General features: G+C 49.0%; 2 protein-coding genes across 2 annotated transcripts in view; both read left to right on the top strand.

Moving 5' to 3' along the window:
• Positions 1–4,148, top strand: part of CUBN (cubilin) — a 258,671-nt gene extending 254,523 nt beyond the window's left edge. The window contains exons 62-63 of the mRNA XM_066584717.1: positions 1–66; positions 3,906–4,148. The exon at positions 1–66 is cut by the window's left edge and continues 170 nt beyond it. Coding sequence (XP_066440814.1) covers positions 1–66; positions 3,906–4,013 — 174 coding nt within the window. The 3' untranslated portion in view covers positions 4,014–4,148. The remainder of the gene's footprint in view (positions 67–3,905) is intronic.
• A 13,192-nt stretch (positions 4,149–17,340) lies between these two features.
• RSU1 (Ras suppressor protein 1) overlaps positions 17,341–24,007 on the top strand; it is a 160,471-nt gene continuing 153,804 nt past the window's right edge. The window contains exons 1-3 of the mRNA XM_066585784.1: positions 17,341–17,489; positions 18,466–18,582; positions 20,931–20,981. Of these exons, the coding sequence (XP_066441881.1) occupies positions 18,474–18,582; positions 20,931–20,981 (160 nt within the window). The 5' untranslated portion in view covers positions 17,341–17,489; positions 18,466–18,473. The remainder of the gene's footprint in view (positions 17,490–18,465; positions 18,583–20,930; positions 20,982–24,007) is intronic.

Here is a 24,007-nt window from a genome sequence, read left to right as displayed (position 1 = left end):
AATTATCTCAGGATTTATGATGGAGCGGCTCCAACCTCGGCACCGATGAGAACACTCTGCGGCTCGGTAGGTTTTATGCCAACTAACTCACATACTTTTCTAGGCGTGATCTTGTAGGCAGACTGCCATCTGGTGGAGAAGAGGAGCCTTACGGCTTGGGAATTCTCATCCTCTTGTCTCTTTCAGGCTATCTTCACATCTACAGCAGGGAATCCACTTTTCTGCTCCGTTCAGAGAGCAGAAAAGGCGAATTCCCTGTCTGAATGGGTCTGTCTTATGACATAACTGAGCAGCGCCGGATGGACCCCATTGACTATAATGAGGCATGTTCAGTGTCTGCTTAGCTGCCCAGCATTATACCGGAAGAAATAGCAATCAAAAAGTCATATGAACTCCAAAATGGTCCCAATAGAAACCACAGAACGTCTCACAAAGCGAGCCTCACACAACTCTATCGATGGGAAGATCAGAAAAGTTCTGACAATCATAATATGGCGACAGAAACAATTATAGAACTTTTTTAGATATTTAATTTTTGAAAAGCAGTACAGCAAAAAAAAACCCTCTAAATAATTTTGGTATTCCTGTAATTGGACTGGCCCATGGAAAAATAGGTGTTATGCCAGTTTTGCCGCAGCGTGTATACCATAAAAAGATCCCCCCACTAAGAAAAGAAAAATGGCATTTTTTTTCCATTTCACTCCACTTAGATATTTTTTTAAGTTAGGCCGCCTGCAGACGAGCGGGTCGGATCCGGCGGCGAGAATTCTCGCCGCGGGACCCAACCCGAGAGCCTGCAGTGACGAGCGCGTTCTCACCCGTGCCTGGTGGCCCCAACTCTTTCATGTGCCGGCTGCCGCGCAGCCGGCGCATGCGCAGGCCGGAGCCGGCGGCCGGGTGAGTGACGTTTCTGTGCGAGGCTCTGCGAGCCCCGCACAAAAATAGGACATGTCGCGGTTTGTTTGCCGCGCGAGATTTCGCGCGGCCAAACCGCGGCCGTCTGCATAGGAGTGCGTATTGTAATGCACTCCTATGCAGACTTTCAGCGGCGGAAATCCCGCGGGAAATACCGCCGCGGGATTTCCACCCGTGTGCAGGCGGCCTTTTTCAGTATAATATATGGTATATTTAATACTCCCATTGAAAAATTCAAATCATCCCGCAAAAACAAAATCCTCAGACAGCTCGATTGACAGAAAAAAAAGAGTTATATTTTTTTATTTAAAGTCGGGAGGAGAAACCGAAATTTTTTTGAAAAAAAAAAAAGTTGCATCCTTAAAACAGGTTGATTTGTCCTCAGGATAGGTCATCAATATCAGATCGCTGGGGTTCTGCTGACTGGCACCTTGCCTGTTTAGCTGTTTGAAGATGCTAGTGACATTGTGTTCCTGGGTCTTACGGCCTATGTGCAGCTCAGTCCAATTCAAGTGAATAGGACCAGGCTGTTATATCAGCACCTCTGCTGTGAAATAAATGACATTGAACCTGGTATGCAATGAATGACTGTGATTGGTTCATCAAGCGCCGGTTCTGATTGGCTGAGCCACGGCCCTAGTGAACCAATCACAGCTAGTCCTTGCTGGAGGCGGGGATTTTGATCCTCCAATCCAGGAATGGCTGGCAGAAGACTAAAGACAAGTGACGGTAGAAGACAGCGCCTCTTAGGTGATGTATTATTATTTTTTTATTTTTACTGCAGCTAGGGTTTAATTTTGGGGTAGGGCTTATATTTCAAGCCTTCCCCCTCGAAAATCCTCGCACCCATTGCTACAGTCGCCCGACTTTGTAGCGACACAAAATCGCGTTATCGGACCACCGATGCAATATCACTGCAATTTCCTCACATCGATATCATGTCGCCCATGTGGATGTGGCCTTATTTTATTACCTTCCTGTAAGATGTTTTTTTCAGTCCCAGACAACCGCTTTAAGTAATCAATCAGCACGTCGTTTCTGGACCTAAAACATTAAAGGGGTTGTCCCGCGCCGAAACTGGGTTTTTTTTTTTTCCAACCCCCCCCCCCCCCCCCCCACGTTTGGCGCGAGACAACCCCGATGCAGGGACTTAAAAAAAAAAACAGCACAGCGCTTACCTGAATCCCCGCGCTCCGGTGACTTCTATACTTACCGGTTGAAGATGGCCGCCGGGGTCTGCTCCCTCCGTGGACCGCAGCTCTTCTGTGCGGTCCATTGCCGATTCCAGCCTCCTGATTGGCTGGAATCGGCACGTGACGGGGCGGAGCTACACGGAGCCCCATAGAGAACAGCAGAAGACCCGGACTGCGCAAGCGCGTCTAATTTGGCCATTAGACGGCGAAAATTAGACGGCAACCATGGAGACGGGGACGCCAGCAACGGAACAGGTAAGTGAAAAACTTTTTATAACTTCTGTATGGCTCATAATTAATGCACAATGTACATTAATATGGCCATACAGAAGTGTATAACCCCACTTGCTGCCACGGGACAACCCCTTTAAGAGGATAAAAGGTGACATTTAACGGGGTTGTCCGGGTGTGGAGAGTTTCTTAACATGGGTGCAAAAGTGTTAAGATAAGAGCAGAACTGCTCATCCGTTCGTTCCCCTGGCCATCCAGCACTACAGTGAAGAGAGAAGGCTGATGTGGGTTTCTGGGCCTCCCCGCATGGTCTTTGGGTGCCCAAAGACAACTGCCCACCTCTCTGTGTCACCACTGTCCCCTTGGTCTCGTGGGTGGGAAGGGGAGTTATCAAGCTGTCATGCCCCATCTCAGGCCTGACCGGGTATAAAGGTAGGCCCGGTTACTGGCAGTAGTACGTAGACTTCAGGGAAAGCTCCTATATGCAGCAAGCTTTGTTATTAAACGTTACCCTTTAATAACAATGTGAACGATATAACAAGTCCTGGCCTGTTCCGGGGTATATAGTCCTTAGTAACGTGAACCGCAGTAGGAAGCAAGCTTACTCCCGGGCGGTAAGCCTTTTAGTCCGATCAAACAAAGTCCAAACCCATTCATCAGGCGCGACAGAGTTATTACCCGGGAGCCGGATCTACAGAACGGCAATCGAAGGGCCCTCGTACTCGGGCCGAGCAAATGCCCACATTCCCGCAAACAGTGAGAATCTGAACGGCTGTCTAAATGCACAACAGAACGACAGACGATACATTTGTTTGTCATTCATTCTCAACGACAAATGAGCCCATGTAATATACATTTATGTTTACTGTGAATGGAGAAGGGGGGGGGGGGGGACTATCCTTGGCCGCTCCACCACCATTCACCGAGTGAGGGTCGTTCTTGTGTAAAGGCACATGAACGATCGGTCGGGCATCTGCACCTAACAGGTCATTCCACGTAAAAGGGCCCTTAGGCAGGAAGAGGGGAGAAGGACGAGAAAGCCGAGGACTTTGAGCGTCTTCGCCACAAATCTGCCCTATTATCCCGCGGAGTGCACGGCCTTTACGGCAGCGATTGTTCCGTACACAGCGCTTCCAGGAGAATATCTGCAGCGCCTCTCTTGGTCACTTTCCATCCCTCTCCCGCTCAAAAACCTCGCTACTCATCTCCAAAAATTGCCCACACCCAGACAACCCCTTTAAACTAGGAGGGCATCTATTAAGGCCTCATTCACACGGGGACTTCCGCGCGCAAAAATCACACGCGTGAAAAACTTGCTGCTATTAGAACCCGTGGTTTCCTATGAGGACGTTCAGATGTGTTTCTAAAATTCCTTCATCTGAACGCTCACATAGGAAGCTTTTGGTTCTAACAGCCGCAAGTTTTTTACGCGTGTGACTTTTGTGCGCGGAAGTCCCCATGTGAAAGAGGTCCTACACGGTGCCGTTGGGTCCCATTGTGCTGTTATGGCTTTGTCTTTAGGGTTACTGAAATACCCATTTACTATCCGCTTTCCCTTGTTTCTAGGGAGAACACATTGCTGCAGTGAACACAACGTCTAATCATGCGTTCATCGAGTTTCATGCGGACTACGCTGCGATCCGCTCGTATTTTAGAATTGTCTGGCACTCGTAGAACGGGAGAACCAGCCGAGAGGATGCAAACAAAAGGAAAAGAAAGTCAGATGGGAATTCTACTGAATTGTCGCCGCCATGAAGTGGCCAAATCCGCCTGGGATACTTCTCACCAAATCACCATGCTTCTGCTCTGCGCCGGCACCCAATCGTGTGGAACGTGCCGCCGTGGTTCTAATTAAATGTTGTGAAATATTTCCAAATAAAAATATTTTAATAAAAAATAACTGAAAATAAAGGTATATTTTGTGTGTTTGTAGTTCTGGGTCTACAGCAACACTGATCCCGAAACGGGAGGGGGGAGGGGGACATTGGCGGTAGGCTACAAATTACAAAGCCTTTCGTCACAGAGGTTGAACCACAATGGACTTTTGTCACCTACACATAGGACAGGCGATAAAGGTTTGATCAGTGAGGGTCTCCCCCGTGATGCCAAGAACGGGGGGGGTTTCCCTCTTCTTATCACTGCGGGCTCATTACGCCCCCAACAATGTGGAGGAGATTGCATGGAGCCATGGTTGTGCTCCAATGCCTCTCCTTTCATTTCAGTGGGGCTGATGGAAAAACCTGGGTACAAGCACTCGGCTATCTCCGGTAGTCCCACTGAAGATGAATGGAGGCGCACCGCACATGCGTGATCGCCCCTTCATGCAGTCGCCTCCTCATCGTGGGGAGTGCAGTGAGCCAACAGTGAGAAGGGACATGGCATGCATCAGTGGGGACTTCAGCGGTGAGACCACTACCCGTTGTACCTTTGTGGAGAGGTGATAAAAGTGGATGTTGGCACAACCACTTAATGAAATGGCACTACTGGGTTCATGTAACACACCGGGGCGGTTACTTATCTCACTCCAGTCCCTTGAATGCAATTTTTCAAAGTGTTCTGTACACTATAGGGCCTTAAAGGGTTGCTGGGACTTGTAGTTCCACGCTGTTATGTCTTGTAGTTACTGTTTTCTGGTTTCCACCATCTTTCTCCTCTTTTCTGGGTGGGACTACAACTCCCAGAAGGAGCAGGAGAAGCTGCACTCGCTGGGACCTGTAGTTCCCCTGTCTTTTGGTTTCTGTAGTGTGACTGGTTTCCAGTGCCAACAGATTTATGACTAATAGAACGTGTATTGGACCATCTGGGATGTGAAGTTCCACAGTCTACAAGTTTGCACGATCTGGACCTCACATGTCAAACACAAGTTCCACCACCTCATTTTATGCGGCCGTCAGCGGTGCAGCAACCTAACAGGCACTCCACTGCGGTGCAGCGGTGGCGGTGCAGTCTGTGATTGCTGATCTCTCCCCAGTTTGAAGGGATGTTACTGATAATGACTCTGCATACATCTATATACACAACAGGTAAACACCGGTACTAAACTAACTCAGGCGAGGCTGGGTATATCAGCTAGTATGTATATATATATATATATATATATATATATATATATATATATATATATACACACATACATACGCACACACACTTCTAGGGGGATAGTTTTGGCAGTATATATATATATAATATGTGAATGTCCTCACTGACTGACTCGCCACTAATTCTCTAACTTCCCAATGTCATACAAACATGAAGATTTGCAGGAGCATTCATTAGGTCTTAAATATCAAAAGTAAATAGGTCACAACTTGATTGTTCAATGCTAAGTGCAAAAGTAATTGCTGAACCGCTCGCTATAATCTTTGAAAATTCCTGGAGAACAGAAGTCCCAGAAGATTGGAAAAGGGCAAATGTTTTCCCCATCTTCAAAAAATGAAAGAAGGTGGATCCAGGAAACTCCAGGCCTGTGAGCCTGACTTCTATACCGGGAAAGATCCTTGAACAGATTATTAAACAGCATGTATGCCAGTACTTGTATAAAAATGGAGTAATTAACCAGAGCCAGCATGGGTTTGTAACAAACAAGTCATGCCAGACTAATCTAATTTCCTTCTATGACAGAATCACAGACTGGGTTGATCAGGGAAATGCGGTGAATATAGTATATCTTGGCTTTAGTAAAGCATTTGACAAAGTATCTCATACCATACTTATTGAAAAAATGACCAAATCTGGGATTGACAAAGAAACTATTAGGTGGATTCACAACTAGCTGAGTGATCGTACTCAAAGAGTGGTCATAAATGGCTGCACATCCAAGTGGAAGAATGTATCAAGTGGGGACCACAAGGCTCTGTCCTGGGCCCAGTGTTGGTCAACATTGTTATAAATGATCTGGAGGAGGGAATTGATGGGAAACTGATCAAATTTGCTGATGACACAAAGCTAGGAGGGATAGCTAACACTAGGGAAGAGAGCGAGAGGATTCAAAGAAAAGATCTAGAAAAGCTTGCACAGTGGTCGGCGACTAACAGAATGGTATTTAACAAGGAGAAATGCAAAGTCATACATCTGGGTAAGAAAAATGAAAAAAGCACATACAGAATGGGAGGAATTGGGCGTAGCAGCAGCACATGTGAAAGACTGGGGTATACTAATAGATCATAGACTGAACATGAGTCAACAATGTGATGCAGCAGCCAAAAAGGCAAACACAATTCTGGGATGTATTAAGAGAAGCATAGAGTCTAGATAACATGAGATCATTATCCCCCTCTACTCTTCCTTAGTCAGACCTCATCTGGAATACTGGGTCCAGTTCAGGGCACCCCGATTTAAAAAAGATATAGACAAACTGGAGCAAGTTCAGAGAAGAGTTACCAAGATGGTGAGCGGTCTGCAAATCATGTCCTATGAGGAACGGTTAAAAGATTGGGGAATGTTTAGCAGAAGAGAAGGCTGAGAGGAGACTTAATAGCCATCTACAAATATCTGAAGGGCCGTCACAGTGCAGAGGGATCAGCCCTATTCTAATCTGCACAAGGAAAGACTAGAAGCAATGGGAGGAAACAAAGGGAGGAGACAGATTAGATATTAGACAGTAAGGGGGATCAATGAGTGGAACAGGTTACCACAGGAGGTGGGGAGTTCTGCTTCAATGGAAGTCTTCAGAGGCTGGACAGACATCTGTCTGGGATGCTTTAGTGATCCTGCACTGAGCAGGGGGTCGGACCCAATGACCCTGGAGGGGGGGGGAGGGGTGGCACATTCTGCAGAGGGACATCGGTACATGCAGCCTGAGGAGAATCTAACGCTCCTCTATGTGGATACATATTTTATAAAGATGAGCGAACACCAAAATGTTCGGGTTCGCGTTATTCGAAACGAACTTCCTGCGATGTTCGGGTGTTCGTTTCGAATAACACACCCCATTGAAGTCAATGGGCGACCGGAACATTTTTGTATTTCGCCGATGCTCGCTAAGGTTTTCATGTGTGAAAATCTTGGCAATTCAAGAAAATGATGGGAACGACACAGCAAGTTCTCCTCTGCCACAGCTGTAACAGCTGTGGCAGAGAAGAACGATGTTAGCCCATTGAATTCAATGGAGCCGTCAATACAGCCGACTCCACTGAATGCAATGGGCTGCCGGTGATCGCGGGATGAATTGTCGGAAAGGGGTTAAATATATAAGCCCTTTCCTGCAATTCATCCAGAAATGTGTAAAAATAAAAAATATATATATACTCACCTGGTGCCGGCAGACGGAGTTCAGCGCGGCAGGCTGCAGTTCTCCTGAACTGCTCTGAACAGCTGTGAGTAGTATTCAGCAGCCGGGGATTTAAAATCCCCGCCTGCTGAATAAGATGCCTCTGAATGGTCACAGCCTGACCAATCAGAGGCCAGCCCTCACTCACACCCATTCATGAATTCATGAATGGGTGAGTGAGGGCTGCCTCTGATTGGCTCAGGGGCAGGAGAGCGCATATAGAAAAGATTTCTCAGGGAAGAAAGTTAAAGTAACCCGAACATCCGAACATCGTGTGGTGTTCGTTACGAATAACGAGCATCCCGAACACCCTAATATTCGCCCGAGCATCAAGCTCGGACGAGTACGTTCGCTCATCTCTAATATTTTATTCCTCGGTTCCTCTTAAGTAACCACAACTTCATAACATTTTGCGTGTGAAGAGGTAGACACCGGTACCAAACTAATAATAATAATAAACTTTATTTGTGTAGCGCCAACATATTCCGCAGCGCTTACATAGACAGGGGATACAGAAAGACAAAAGTACAAAAATTACAGAACCACGGTTACATAGTAATCCGCTGATGGGAGCAGTAGGGGTGCGGGTCCTGCTCCAACGAGCTTACATACTACAAGTAATGGGGGGATACAGAAGGTAAAGGGGGTGAAGATGTGCACGGCATGGGGAGGTGGAGATGTGCACGGTATGGCGGGGTGGAGATGTGCACGGTATGGCGAGGTGGAGATGTGCACGGTATGGCGGGGTGGAGATGTGCACGGTATGGCGAGGTGGAGATGTGCACGGTATGGCGAGGTGGAGATGTGCACAGTATGGCGAGGTGGAGATGTGCCCGGTATGGGGGGCTGGAGATGTGCACGGTATGGGGGGGTGGAGATGTGCACGGTATGGCGAGGTGGAGATGTGCACGGTATGGCCAAGTGGAGAGTGAGCGATGTTATACACATAGACAATGGTCAGACATTTAGCCGTGTGACGGCAGAATCGGTATGACTGCAGGAGCGGTTTATGGTGGCTAGCAGGGATTGCAGTCAATAGGTCAGGGAGCATGTTATCAGGCAGAGTACAGAGGGGTTTGTTTAGGGAATGCGGTATGCCTCCCTGAAGAGGTGCGTTTTTAGAGCACGCCTGAAGTTCTGCGAGTCCTGGATTGTTTGGGTAGCCTTTTGTAGTGCGTTCCAGAGGACAGGTGCTGCTCTGGAGAAGTCTTGGAGGCGGGAATGAGAAGTTTGAATTAAAGGGGCGCTCAGTCTGGTTTCGTTAGCAGAGCGGAGAGCCCGGGCTGGGTGGTGGGTTGAGATGAGGGAGGCAATATAGGGTGGTGCTGCACTGTGGATGAGGGATACAATATAGGGGGGCGCTGCACTGTGGATGAGGGATACAATATAGGGGGGCGCTGCACTGTGGATGAGGGATACAATATAGGGGGGCGCTGCGCTGTGGATGAGGGATACAATGTAGGGGGGCGCTGTGCTGTGGATGAGGGATACAATATAGGGGGGCACTGCGCTGTGGATGAGGGATACAATGTAGGGGGGCGCTGTGCTGTGGATGAGGGATACAATATAGGGGGCGCTGCACTGTGGATGAGGGATACAATATAGGGTGGTGCTGCGCTGTGGATGAGGGATACAATATAGGGGGGCGCTGCGCTGTGGATGAGGGATACAATATAGGGGGGCGCTGCGCTGTGGATGAGGGATACATTATAGGGGGGCGCTGCACTGTGGATGAGGGATACAATATAGGGGGGCGATGCACTGTGGAGGGCTTTGCGGATGAGGGATACAATATAGGGGGGCGCTGCGCTGTGGATGAGGGATACAATATAGGGGGGCGCTGCTCTGTGGATGAGGGATACAATATAGGGGGGCGCTGCGCTGTGGATGAGGGATACAATATAGGGGTGCGCTGCGCTGTGGATGAGGGATACAATATAGGGTGGTGCTGTGCTGTGGATGAGGGATACAATATAGGGGGGCGCTGCGCTGTGGATGAGGGATACAATATAGGGGGGCGCTGCGCTGTGGATGAGGGATACATTATAGGGGGGCGCTGCGCTGTGGATGAGGGATACATTATAGGGGGGCGCTGCGCTGTGGATGAGGGATACATTATAGGGGGGCGCTGCGCTGTGGATGAGGGATACATTATAGGGGGGCGCTGCGCTGTGGATGAGGGATACAATATAGGGGGGCGCTGCGCTGTGGATGAGGGATACATTATAGGGGGGCGCTGCACTGTGGATGAGGGATACAATATAGGGGGGCGCTGCACTGTGGAGGGCTTTGTGGATGAGGGATACAATATAGGGGGGCTCTGCGCTGTGGATGAGCGATGCAATATAGGGGGGCGCTGCACTGTGGATGAGGGATACAATATAGGGTGGTGCTGCGCTGTGGATGAGGGATACAATATAGGGGGGCTCTGCGCTGTGGATGAGGGATACAATATAGGGGGGCGCTGCACTGTGGATGAGGGATACATTATAGGGGGGTGCTGTGTTATGGATGAGGGATACATTATAGGGTGGCGCTGCGCTGTGGATGAGGGAGGCGATATAGGGGGGCGCTGCACTGTGGATGAGGGATACAATATAGGGGGGCGCTGCACTGTGGATGAGGGATACAGTATAGGGGGGCGCTGCGCTGTGGATGAGGGATACAATATAGAGGGGCGCTGCGCTGTGGATGAGGGATACATTATAGGGGGGTGCTGTGTTATGGATGAGGGATACATTATAGGGGGGCGCTGCGCTGTGGATGAGGGAGGCGATATAGGGGGGCGCTGCACTGTGGATGAGGGATACAATATAGGGGGGCGCTGCACTGTGGATGAGGGATACAGTATAGGGGGGCGCTGCGCTGTGGATGAGGGATACAATATAGAGGGGCGCTGCACTGTGGATGAGGGATACAATATAGAGGGGCGCTGCACTGTGGATGAGGGATACAATATAGGGGGGTGCTGCACTGTGGATGAGGGATACATTATAGGGGGGTGCTGTGTTATGGATGAGGGATACATTATAGGGGGGCGCTGCGCTGTGGATGAGGGAGGCGATATAGGGGGGCGCTGCACTGTGGATGAGGGATACAATATAGGGGGGCGCTGCACTGTGGATGAGGGATACAGTATAGGGGGGCGCTGCGCTGTGGATGAGGGATACAATATAGAGGGGCGCTGCACTGTGGATGAGGGATACAATATAGAGGGGCGCTGCACTGTGGATGAGGGATACAATATAGGGGGGGCGCTGCGCTGTGGATGAGGGATACAATATAGGGGGGAGCTGCGCTGTGGATGAGGGATACATTATAGGGGGGCGCTGCACTGTGGATGAGGGATACAATATAGGGGGGCGCTGCGCTGTGGATGAGGGATACAATATAGGGTGGCGCTGCGCTGTGGATGAGGGAGGCGATATAGGGGGGCGCTGCACTGTGGATGAGGGATACATTATAGGGGGGCGCTGCGCTGTGGATGAGGGATACATTATAGGGTGGTGCTGCGCTGTGGATGAGGGATACAATATAGGGGGGCGCTGCGCTGTGGATGAGGGATACAATATAGGGGGGCGCTGCGCTGTGGATGAGGGATACATTATAGGGGGCGCTGCGCTGTGGATGAGGGATACAATATAGGGTGGCGCTGCGCTGTGGATGAGGGAGGCGATATAGGGGGGCGCTGCACTGTGGATGAGGGATACATTATAGGGGGGCGCTGCGCTGTGGATGAGGGATACATTATAGGGGGGCGCTGCACTGTGGATGAGGGATACATTATAGGGGGGCGCTGCACTGTGGATGAGGGATATATTATAGGGGGCGCTGCACTGTGGAGGGCTTTGTGGATGAGGGATACAATATAGGGGGGCGCTGCACTGTGGAGGGCTTTGTGGATGAGGGATACAATATAGGGGGGCGCTGCGCTGTGGATGAGGGATACAATATAGGGGGGCGCTGCGCTGTGGATGAGGGATACAATATAGGGGGCGCTGCGCTGTGGATGAGGGATACATTATAGGGGGGCGCTGCACTGTGGATGAGGGATACAATATAGGGGGGTGCTGCGCTGTGGATGAGGGATACATTATAGGGTGGTGCTGCGCTGTGGATGAGGGATACAATATAGGGGGGCGCTGTGTTGTGGATGAGGGAGGCGATATAGGGTAGTGCTGCGCTGTGGATGAGGGATACAATATAGGGGGGTGCTGTGTTGTGGATGAGGGAGGCGATATAGGGGGGCGCTGCACTGTGGATGAGGGATACATTATAGGGGGGCGCTGCGCTGTGGATGAGGGATACATTATAGGGTGGTGCTGCGCTGTGGATGAGGGATACAATATAGGGGGGCGCTGCGCTGTGGATGAGGGATACAATATAGGGGGGCGCTGCGCTGTGGATGAGGGATACATTATAGGGGGCGCTGCGCTGTGGATGAGGGATACAATATAGGGTGGCGCTGCGCTGTGGATGAGGGAGGCGATATAGGGGGGCGCTGCACTGTGGATGAGGGATACATTATAGGGGGGCGCTGCGCTGTGGATGAGGGATACATTATAGGGGGGCGCTGCACTGTGGATGAGGGATACATTATAGGGGGGCGCTGCACTGTGGATGAGGGATATATTATAGGGGGGCGCTGCACTGTGGAGGGCTTTGTGGATGAGGGATACAATATAGGGGGGCGCTGCACTGTGGAGGGCTTTGTGGATGAGGGATACAATATAGGGGGGCGCTGCGCTGTGGATGAGGGATACAATATAGGGGGGCGCTGCGCTGTGGATGAGGGATACAATATAGGGGGGCGCTGCGCTGTGGATGAGGGATACAATATAGGGGGGCGCTGCGCTGTGGATGAGGGATACATTATAGGGGGGCGCTGCACTGTGGATGAGGGATACAATATAGGGGGGTGCTGCGCTGTGGATGAGGGATACATTATAGGGTGGTGCTGCGCTGTGGATGAGGGATACAATATAGGGGGGCGCTGTGTTGTGGATGAGGGAGGCGATATAGGGTAGTGCTGCGCTGTGGATGAGGGATACAATATAGGGGGGTGCTGTGTTGTGGATGAGGGAGGCGATATAGGGTAGTGCTGCGCTGTGGATGAGGGATACAATATAGGGGGGCGCTGCACTGTGGATGAGGGATACAATATAGGGGGGTGCTGTGTTGTGGATGAGGGATACAATATAGGGGGGCGCTGCGCTGTGGATGAGGGATACAATATAGGGGGGCGCTGCACTGTGGATGAGGGATACAATATAGGGGGGTGCTGTGTTGTGGATGAGGGATACAATATAGGGGGGCGCTGCGCTGTGGGAGGCTTTGTGGATGAAGGTAATGAGTTTAAATTGAATTCTGTATTTAACGGGCAGCCTGCAGTGACCGGCACAGGACAGAGGCGTCCGAGTAGCGGCTGGACAGGGAGATGAGCCTGGCTGCCGCATTCAGGATGGATTGGAGGGGGGTAGAGTCTGGTGCGGGGGGCCGATCAGCAGAGAGTTGTAATAATCGAGCCGGGAGTGGATGAGGGCAACAGTAAGCATTTATAACGCGTCCACGGTGAGAAAAGAGCGGATTCTTGCGATGTTCTTGAGGTGCAGCTGACATGTTCGGGCCAGAGATTGGATGTAGGGGGCAAAAGAGAGATCAGAGTCAAATATGACCCCAAGGCCGTGGGCATGCTGGGAGTTATGGTGCCACACACTGAGATGGAGATGTCAGGATGAGGTCGGTTAGTGGAGGGTGGAAACACCAGTAGGTCAGTTTTAGAGAGGTTCAGTTTTAGGTAGAGAGAGGACATGGTGTTAGAGACAGCGGACAGACAGTCGGTGATGTTTGGGAGTAAAGGTGCAGAGATGTCACAGGAAGAGGTGTATAGCTGGGTGTCATCAGCGTACAGGTGGTATTGGGGGCCAAATCTCCTGATGGTTTGTCCAATAGGGACTGTGTAGATAGAGAAGAGAAGGGGGCCAAGGACCAAGCCCTGGGGGACCCCAACAGCAAGGGGAAGAGGAGGGGAGGTAGAGCCAGCAAAGCAGACACTGAAGGAGCGGTCGGATAGGTAGGAGGAGAACCAGGAGAGAGCTGTGTCCTTTAGGCCGAACTAACTCAGGCACGGCCGGGTATATCAGCTACTATATACACACTTCTAGGGGGATAGTTTGGGCAGTGTATATATATATACTTCTAGGGGGATGGTTTGGGCCGTGTATATATATATATATACTTCTAGGGGGATGGTTTGGGCCGTGTATATATATATATATATATATACTTCTAGGGGGATGGTTTGGCCGTGTATATATATATATACTTCTAGGGGGATGGTTTGGGCCGTGTATATATATATATATATATATATATATATATATATATATATATATATATATATATATACTTCTAGGGGGATGGTTTGGCCGTGTATATATATATATACTTCTAGGGGGATGGTTTGGCCGTGTATATATATATATATATATATATATATATATATATATATATATACTTCTAGGGGGATGGTTTGGGCCGTGTATATATATATACTTCTAGGGGGATGGTTTGGGCAGTGTATATATATATATATATATATACTTCTAGGGGGATGGTTTGGGCCGTGTATATATATATATATATATACTTCTAGGGGGATGGTTTGGGCCGTGTATATATATATATATATATATATATATATATACTTCTAGGGGGATGGTTTTGGCCGTGTATATATATATACTTCCAGGGGGATGGTTTGGGCCGTGTATATATATATATACTTCTAGGGGGATGGTTTGGGCCGTGTATATATATATACTTCTAGGGGGATGGTTTGGCCGTGTATATATATATACTTCTAGGGGGATGGTTTGGCCGTGTATATATATATATACTTCTAGGGGGATGGTTTGGCCGTGTATATATATATATATATACTTCTAGGGGGATGGTTTGGCCGTGTATATATATATATATATACTTCTAGGGGGATGGTTTGGCCGTGTATATATATATTTACTTCTAGGGGGATGGTTTGGGCCGTATATATATATATTTACTTCTAGGGGGATGGTTTGGGCCGTGTATATATATATATACTTCTAGGGGGATGGTTTGGGCCGTGTATATATATATATATATACTTCTAGGGGGATGGTTTGGCCGTGTATATATATATTTACTTCTAGGGGGATGGTTTGGCCGTGTATATATATATTTACTTCTAGGGGGATGGTTTGGCCGTGTATATATATATTTACTTCTAGGGGGATGGTTTGGCCGTGTATATATATATACTTCTAGGGGGATGGTTTGGGCAGTGTATATATATATATATATACTTCTAGGGGGATGGTTTGGGCCGTGTATATATATATATATATACTTCTAGGGGGATGGTTTGGGCCGTGTATATATATATATATATATATATATATATACTTCTAGGGGGATGGTTTTGGCCGTGTATATATATATACTTCTAGGGGGATGGTTTGGGCCGTGTATATATATATACTTCTAGGGGGATGGTTTGGGCCGTGTATATATATATACTTCTAGGGGGATGGTTTGGCCGTGTATATATATATACTTCTAGGGGGATGGTTTGGCCGTGTATATATATATATACTTCTAGGGGGATGGTTTGGCCGTGTATATATATATATATATATATATATATACTTCTAGGGGGATGGTTTGGCCGTGTATATATATATATATATATATACTTCTAGGGGGATGGTTTGGCCGTGTATATATATATTTACTTCTAGGGGGATGGTTTGGGCCGTGTATATATATATTTACTTCTAGGGGGATGGTTTGGGCCGTGTATATATATATATACTTCTAGGGGGATGGTTTGGGCCGTGTATATATATATATATATATATACTTCTAGGGGGATGGTTTGGCCGTGTATATATATATTTACTTCTAGGGGGATGGTTTGGCCGTGTATATATATATTTACTTCTAGGGGGATGGTTTGGCCGTGTATATATATATTTACTTCTAGGGGGATGGTTTGGCCGTGTATATATATATTTACTTCTAGGGGGATGGTTTGGCCGTGTATATATATATTTACTTCTAGGGGGATGGTTTGGCCGTGTATATATATATTTACTTCTAGGGGGATGGTTTGGGCCGTGTATATATATATTTACTTCTAGGGGGATGGTTTGGGCCGTGTATATATATATTTACTTCTAGGGGGATGGTTTGGGCCGTGTATATATATATTTACTTCTAGGGGGATGGTTTGGCCGTGTATATATATATTTACTTCTAGGGGGATGGTTTGGCCGTGTATATATATATTTACTTCTAGGGGGATGGTTTGGGCCGTGTATATATATATTTACTTCTAGGGGGATGGTTTGGGCCGTGTATATATATATTTACTTCTAGGGGGATGGTTTGGCCGTGTATATATATATTTACTTCTAGGGGGATGGTTTGGCCGTGTATATATATATTTACTTCTAGGGGGATGGTTTGGCCGTGTATATATATATTTACTTCTAGGGGGATGGTTTGGGCCGTGTATATATATATTTACTTCTAGGGGGATGGTTTGGCCGTGTATATATATATTTACTTCTAGGGGGATGGTTTGGGCCGTGTATATATATATTTACTTCTAGGGGGATGGTTTGGCCGTGTATATATATATATATATATATATATACTTCTAGGGGGATGGTTTGGCCGTGTATATATATATATATACTTCTAGGGGGATGGTTTGGGCCGTGTATATATATTTACTTCTAGGGGGATGGTTTGGCCGTGTATATATATATACTTCTAGGGGGATGGTTTGGCCGTGTATATATATATACTTCTAGGGGGATGGTTTGGGCCGTGTATATATATATACTTCTAGGGGGATGGTTTGGCCGTCTATATATATATATATATATACTTCTAGGGGGATGGTTTGGCCGTGTATATATATATACTTCTAGGGGGATGGTTTGGCCGTGTATATATATATACTTCTAGGGGGATGGTTTGGGCCGTGTATATATATATACTTCTAGGGGGATGGTTTGGCCGTCTATATATATATACTTCTAGGGGGATGGTTTGGCCGTGTGTATATATATACTTCTAGGGGGATGGTTTGGCCGTGTATATATATATACTTCTAGGGGGATGGTTTGGGCCGTGTATATATATATACTTCTAGGGGGATGGTTTGGCCGTCTATATATATATACTTCTAGGGGGATGGTTTGGCCGTGTATATATATATACTTCTAGGGGGATGGTTTGGCCGTGTATATATATATACTTCTAGGGGGATGGTTTGGGCCGTGTATATATATATATATATATACTTCTGGGGAGCATATATTCCTCACAGGGCGTCTTTCAGGGGTTCGGTGGGTATTTTAACCCTTTGTGCGCCATCATGTCTGCGCTGTACACTGAGGTTCTTGTAATCTCTTGCAGCGTCAGGAATAGATGCCGCCCGGTGTGAGCGGCCATAACCGCCAGCCGGTCAGGCTGTGGCAGCCGCAGGCTCTAAGAGAAACCCGCCGCCCTCACACATCACCCGCCCGGCGGAAGCTAAACAGGCCGCCGCTGAGCACTTCCTCCCGGCCCGTTGTAACCATCTCTCTCCTGCGCGGCTGTGATTGGCTGCTGCGGCGTCCTCTCGTTTCTGATTGGTTTCAGACAATAGAACGCTGCGCTCCCATTGGCTGACGGCTCTCCAGCCTTCTATTCGGAGTGTTTCAGGGCTCCTGCGGGTGGAATTCACCTTATTAGGACTGTGAGGCTCCTCCGCGCCGGCGCTTCCTGCAGGGTGTGTGCTGCGGCCAGAGACTCCGGGACACGTATCCTGCGGCGCAGTAACCAGGGTAACAGAGACCCATGTAGTTACTGGGGGGACTACAACTCCCAGGGGGGCAGGAGAAGCTGGGACTTGTAGTTCCCCTTGCACTATGGCTTGTAGTTAATGTATTCTAATTGGTTTCTATTGATGTTCTCTTCTCAGGATGGGACTGCAACTCCCAGAGTGACCAGTAGGCGCTGAGTTGCTGGGACTTGTAGTTCCACGCTGTTATGTCTTGTAGTTACTGTATTCTGGTTTCCACCAACTTTCTCCTCTTTTCTGGGTGAGACTACAACTCCCAGAAGGAGCAGGAGAAGCTGCACTCGCTGGGACTTGTAGTTCCCCTGTCTTTTGGTTTCTGTAGTGTGACTGGTTTCCAGTGTCTTCCTCTGTTCTGGTAGGACTACAACTCCCAGAGTGGATGCTGCACTTGCTGGGACTTGTAGTTCCCCTGCCTTGTAGTTTCTGCCCTCCTCTGTTCCGGGTGGAACTACAACCCCCAGAGTAGACGCTGCACTTGCTGGGACTTGTAGTTCCCCTGTCATGTAGTTTCTGTCCTCCTCTGTTCTGGGTGGAACTACAACCCCCCAGAGTGGATGCCTCGCTCGCTGGGACTTGTAGTTCCCCTGTCTTGTAGTTTCTGCCCTCCTCCTCTGTTCTGGTGGGACTACAACCCCCAGAGTAGACGCTGCACTTGCTGGGACTTGTAGTTCCCCTGTCATGTAGTTTCTGCCCTCCTCTGTTCCGAGTGGGACTACAACCCCCAGAGTGGACGCCTCGCTCGCTGGGACTTGTAGTTCCCCTGTCTTGTAGTTTCTGCCCTCCTCCTCTGTTCCGAGTGGGACTACAACCCCCAGAGTGGACGCCTCGCTCGCTGGGACTTGTAGTTCCCCTGTCTTGTAGTTTCTGCCCTCCTCCTCTGTTCTGGTGGGACTACAACCCCCAGAGTGGACGCCGTGCTCGCTGGGACTTGTAGTTTCTGACGTTTCCCTCTTCCTCAGCTCTCAGGATGTCGAAGTCACTGAAGAAGATCGTGGAGGAGAGTCGGGAGAAGAACATCGCAGACGTAGACATGGCGGACCGCGGCGTGAGCAGCATGCTGGACATCCCCGGCCTGTGTGAGTGGATCATATGAGGCGCGTTCACACGGGGGGAGGCGATTTCTCCGCACGGTAGAGTCGGCGCCGTGCGGCTTCTGATGCGGCATGTAAATGTTTGGTTCTGCCGGCGATTCCTCATCAGAGTCCGCACTGCGCATTACGGGGCGGATCTATCCTGCCGGCGTGGAAGCGCTGTAAGGCCCCCTGTCCACGGCCGTGACGGAATAGTGCCAGCGATATTCCGCCGCGGGGGATGAGGGGGAGAGCTGTCCGGTCTCCGCTGTGAGCCTATCTGACAGACGGGCTCGCCACGAAGAATCGCAGTAGACCGCAATTTGGGTTCCGCAAGCTACAGAAAGTGTTCACTGCTTTATCCGCGTCCGGATTATCGCAATGAACTGTCGCCCGTGGACAGGCAGCCTTAGATACCAGTAAACGCTGCAGAATGTCCGCCGGCAGAATCGCTATACAAATGCCGCAGCGTTTACAGTACGAGTCCAGCGGAGGATCTCAAGAATCGCCTTCATGTGGCGAGGAAACTTTCCACGGCAAATCCTCAGCGCGGCTGTTTAGGCTGCGGAGTTATACCAAGGGTTAAATTCCGCATTTGTTCCACAATGGAACATGTGGCCGAATCCGTACCGTTTGGTTGTGGATTTGGTCACCGCGGCATTGCTGCAGTCAATCTGTTGTGAAGGTATCCGAAGGGTTAAATACGTGCGCAACTGTGGGGAGGAGTCAATAGAACCTGTGCTGCCCACTTGTTGGTTCCCTCGGTGATCTGGCGCTGCCGCTCCCGCAATCCTCCCTGTCTTTGTTTATGGACGGCTGCCGATCGGACGCCGCAGTCACGGGACGTTTTTGCATCTGGGTTCCTGGCAAGTGAGCAGTGATTCACGAAGAGCGGCGCCTGACCTCTGGGGCTTCTGATTGGCTGCTGTGGTCAGGTGGTAGCCGTTCGTAAACAAAGACCGGAAGGCCTGCGGGAGTGGCAGCGCTGGATTGCCGCGGGAGCGAGCGGATGAGAACGGCGGCTTCTATTGATTTAACACAGTTGCACCCATGTTTCATAACCCCCCTCCTGATTCCGCAGCAAATATCCGCCCTCCGTGGTCAGGAGGCCTAATGGGGGTTAAAAGATGGCGACAGAAATATTTTTGTTCTTCAAAAGGTATTTTATGAAGTGGCGCAGCATAAAAACGATACATTTGGGGTCGCCGTAATCCTGACGATCCACAGAAAAACGATAACCTGTCATTTTGACTGCACTGCGAGAATCCTAAAAACAGCAGACCCCCGAAGGGCCTTAAAATGGCGCAGTTGTGTTTTTTTTTTTTTCAATCGCACCCATTTTTAAAAAACTTTAAAAGATGTTTAATACTTATTCGCTGCGCTAAATGCTGCAATAGAAAAATACAACCAGCCCTCCTGCAGCCGCGTCACCGGAAAACAAAAGGTGTGATGAAAACCTGCTGGGGGTAAGAAGGCGCAGCGGCGCCGCAGGAGTCTAAAATGTAAGATAATGATGTAAAAAATGTCCGCTTGCGTTAGTTTGGTCCGTTCCGTGTCTGTGAGGGTTAGAGTGATTGTCCATTTAAAGGGAACCGCCACCTGCCTAAAGGGTTGGGGACAGGGGGGCGGGGGCTGTATTTTTTTGGTACTCGCCTGCTTCCTGTTTACCGTGGTACCCGTATCGTGCATACCGACTGAAAATCGTAGTCTTCTCCGAGCCCCGTGCGCACGCGGTCCTAAACACGTCTATTGGACACTGATTTTGGTGTGAGTTTTGAGCGGACCCTGACTGTTCGCGCGATGGAATCCGCGTCAGAAGGCGCTGTTTTGGTGCAGCTCTGAGCCCCGTCAGTGGGCAAAATCCACGTGCAGAAATCCGACATAGAAAACTGCGTTTCCGCACCAAGAAATATCATGTCGCTTCTTGAAGCGGAAAGATGCCAAAATTCGGCGCGGCGATGTTGCCCAATGACGCTGTGGAGCGACGGCAGAAAATTGTGAATTTTGCTGCGGCTTTTAGAGGTGAAATTTACATGGAAAATTCTGCGTCCCATTCCTCGGCGCGGGCGATCTCAGTGAGGGGTGTCTGATTGTGAAGGGGATGGCGGATTACTAGGATGTGCCCTCGCTATAGGGTCTGTGGGGTCCGACCTCTGAGACCCCCACCAATCCATCTCCCCAGCTAATAGATGAAGATTGCAGACCTGACAATCTACTAATACAGAATTCCCTAATAAGGGGGTTAAAACGGTTCGTATCGGTGACGCCAATTAGGTTTCTGCGCCGTGTATTCCGTGAGACGCGGCGTATGTCGGATGTCCATCGTACTGACGGCTTTGTCTTTTTTTCTCTAGTCACGCTGTCGAACATCACTCAGCTGATCCTGAGCCACAACAAGCTGACCAGTAAGTACCTCCCGGGGCCATTAGGTTCTGGCGCCGCCTATTCTGATTGCTGCACGGCTCTTGTGTATGTGTGATATATGCAACATGGAAAAAATCACAATATATGCCATTCATGTGAGAATAGTGCTTACAGTGTGCGGTCTCCTGCACGTCGCACAGATGAGGTGTCCATGCAGTTCATCAGCAATTGATCGGCAGAGGTCCGCCGCTGGGATGCCTGCTGATCGCTGGAAGCAGGTAGCGCTGTCTGTATTGCAGCGGCCCAGGTTGGTACCACATTGAATTGCATGGGAGCTATCTGAGCCGCTGCAGTACAGACAGAGCTATCTGAGCCGCTGCAGTACAGACAGAGCTATCTGAGCCGCTGCAGTACAGACAGAGCTATCTGAGCCGCTGCAGTACAGACAGAGCTATCTGCAATGACAGCAAGCTCAGGAAGCGGCTGAACTGTGGCGATCACAAGCCGCGGACCCCGACGATCAGCTGTGGATGACCTTTCCTGAGGATAGCCCATCAGTAGTACCGGACAACCGCTCTCCACTGTTATGACTTTGCACGTGTCATGGAAGTCAGACTTGGCGTCCTGATGGCGTAGAGAATAAGGTGTCCTACTCCCATTTCAGTGGAGAGCTTCTTCAGCTCCATTCGTGTTAGGCTTCTTTCCCACAAGCGTATATCGCCCGCTGTTTTCACGGCCGGCCAATATACACTACGTTGGGAGAGATAAAACTGGAACGGGCGAACAAATCAAACATTTGTGCGCCTGTTCAGACGGCATGAGTCCCGTCGCATATACGCCGAGACTACTATGCTGTCAGCCCTTTTCCCTCCCTCCCCATCACAGGCTCACCTCTTTTCTCCTCCCCGCTCAGTCTTTGCAATGGGAGGGGGTGGGGCAGAGCTAAGCGCCGTCCTGCCCCGCCTCCACCCATTGATGGCTATAGACAAGGGGCGGGAGCTTATCTCTGCCCATGTCCCGCCCCTTGTCCACAGCCAGCAATGGGAGGTGGCGGGCTGGCGCTTGGCTCCGCCTCTGTTCTGCCCCCCCTCCCATTGCAAGGAACGAGTGGGGAGGAGAAGAGAGGTGAGCCTGCATGGGAGCCCATGCAGCTGCTGACGTATTCCGGCCCAATGTAAAAACGCCCGGCGCTATATTGACCGGCGGGGCGCTTTTACTTCTCAGGAATATGGCGATGTGATCTGATGCACTGGAATCCAATGCATCAGATCACAGCGTATATTAGCCGGCCGTGAAAACGGCCGGCTGATATACGCTCGTGGGAAAGAAGCCCTAGGCAGCGTTCACATTTGTCGTTTCTTGCCGCTTTTTTGAAACGCAGCAAAAAACAAAAAGGAAAAAAAAGACATTTTAATTCTTTTTTTTTTCCTTTTTTAAATTTCCTTTTAAATCATTATTTGTGTTTTTTGCTGCGGTTACACAACGCCGAGGGTGAGCGCTGCCTTATAGGGACCACCCTATTGACTTTGGAGATCTGATTTTGTGGGGGTAAGTGGTGGCAGGTTAGGGGGGTTTCCATAGTAGCTCTCTGGTGTGGCTCATATAGAGGTCATCCCTCCTGTCTGTAAAAATCTATATGACCGATCATTCCATCCAGTGCGGGGTGATTACTCATGTGCCGAGGGAAAAGTCATCATTGGATCGGTTAGTGACCTCCTCCAATAAACCGTCTGACTGTACTTTAGATGTATCGTACTTGGATGATCCGTTACCGTCCGGTGTGGTCGTTGGGGCACCAGTCTGGCGGACTGTGGCGTTTTTCACTTGTATGTGACCCTGTTACAGCTCGCACATGGCGCCACTTTTTGACCTGGAAAGGGTCGTTGCGCTGTAGTTACACTACTGGTCAACAGTTTTAGAACACCTCAATTTATCCAGTTTTATCGCTATTTTCACAGTTTAATGTCTCAAATGTACTTTGAAATGAAAACAGAAAACAAGTAAGTTAAGATGAATACAAATAGAGGACTAACTTTGTTTCACCACATTAAATCTAGATTTGTGACTCTTCACAGTCGCCCCCACTGGCTGATATAACAGCTTTACACCATGGAGACATTCTTTCAACAGTTGCATTCATATATTGTTGCAGAAGTTCCCACAAATGTGCTGCACTTGTAGGTCGCTTTGCTTTCACCCGTCTGTCTAGTTCCTCCCAAACAAGCTCAATGGGGTTAAGTCTGGAGGCTGTGCGGGCCATTCCATTCTTTGAAGCCTACCGGTTTCTTCTTGTCTTCTAGGTTATGTCAGAACTACTTAAGAAGTAGGTTTTTGACCATTGTCTTGCTGTATGAACCCATGATCAACTAGGCGTACATCGAGGGTATTGCATGGCACATCAAAATGCTGTGGTAGCCCTTTCTGTCTAGCGTGCTCTGTTCTGAAGAGCAAAACTGTCCAAATCCTGGCCTAGAGGTCTGTTCCAACATTGGTTATATAGAGTCAAAGGGTTTGAAAGTAATCTACAAAAGTTGAGCCAGCTGTAGGGATGGTTTGCATCCAATTTCAAACCATTAATTTCTTCCTGCAGAGCAGCCGTCCTTCATGTGATCCCTGGAAAAAGCCATTTGTGTAAAATCATAACTTCTGACTATTGTGGCGTTTCACATTAAAATGCGATAATATTTTTGTTTTTAACTTGCGTTTGAACCTTTTGACGTTTTTCACGTTCTTTTCTGGACTTCAACCGTGTTTAATGTAAAAAATGACTGGAAAAACTGAGCTGTTCTGAATCCTTTGGCTGGTAGTGAAGGTGCAGCAACACCTCACGGTAGTTCTAGTCATCAGTTTGGGTCCCAACAATTGCCAACTGTCTGATAACTGACATCTGACTGGAACGGCTGCAATCAGAGAGTACTACAGTCACAGCTGTTAACCCTTTAGATGCAGCTTTCAGTCTTGACCAAAACATTTAAATGGCCTGACAGAGCAAGGGGGGCTACCTTCTATTTCCAAAATGCCCCCCTTGCAATGAATTTGTGGGATGCTGTTGGGGTAGCATGGCAGC

The sequence above is a fragment of the Eleutherodactylus coqui genome, chromosome 12, assembly GCF_035609145.1.
Source record: "Eleutherodactylus coqui strain aEleCoq1 chromosome 12, aEleCoq1.hap1, whole genome shotgun sequence".
Classification (NCBI taxonomy): domain Eukaryota; kingdom Metazoa; phylum Chordata; class Amphibia; order Anura; family Eleutherodactylidae; genus Eleutherodactylus; species Eleutherodactylus coqui.
Note: the sequence above shows the minus strand (reverse complement) of the source record. Positions and strands in the feature narration are given on the sequence as shown.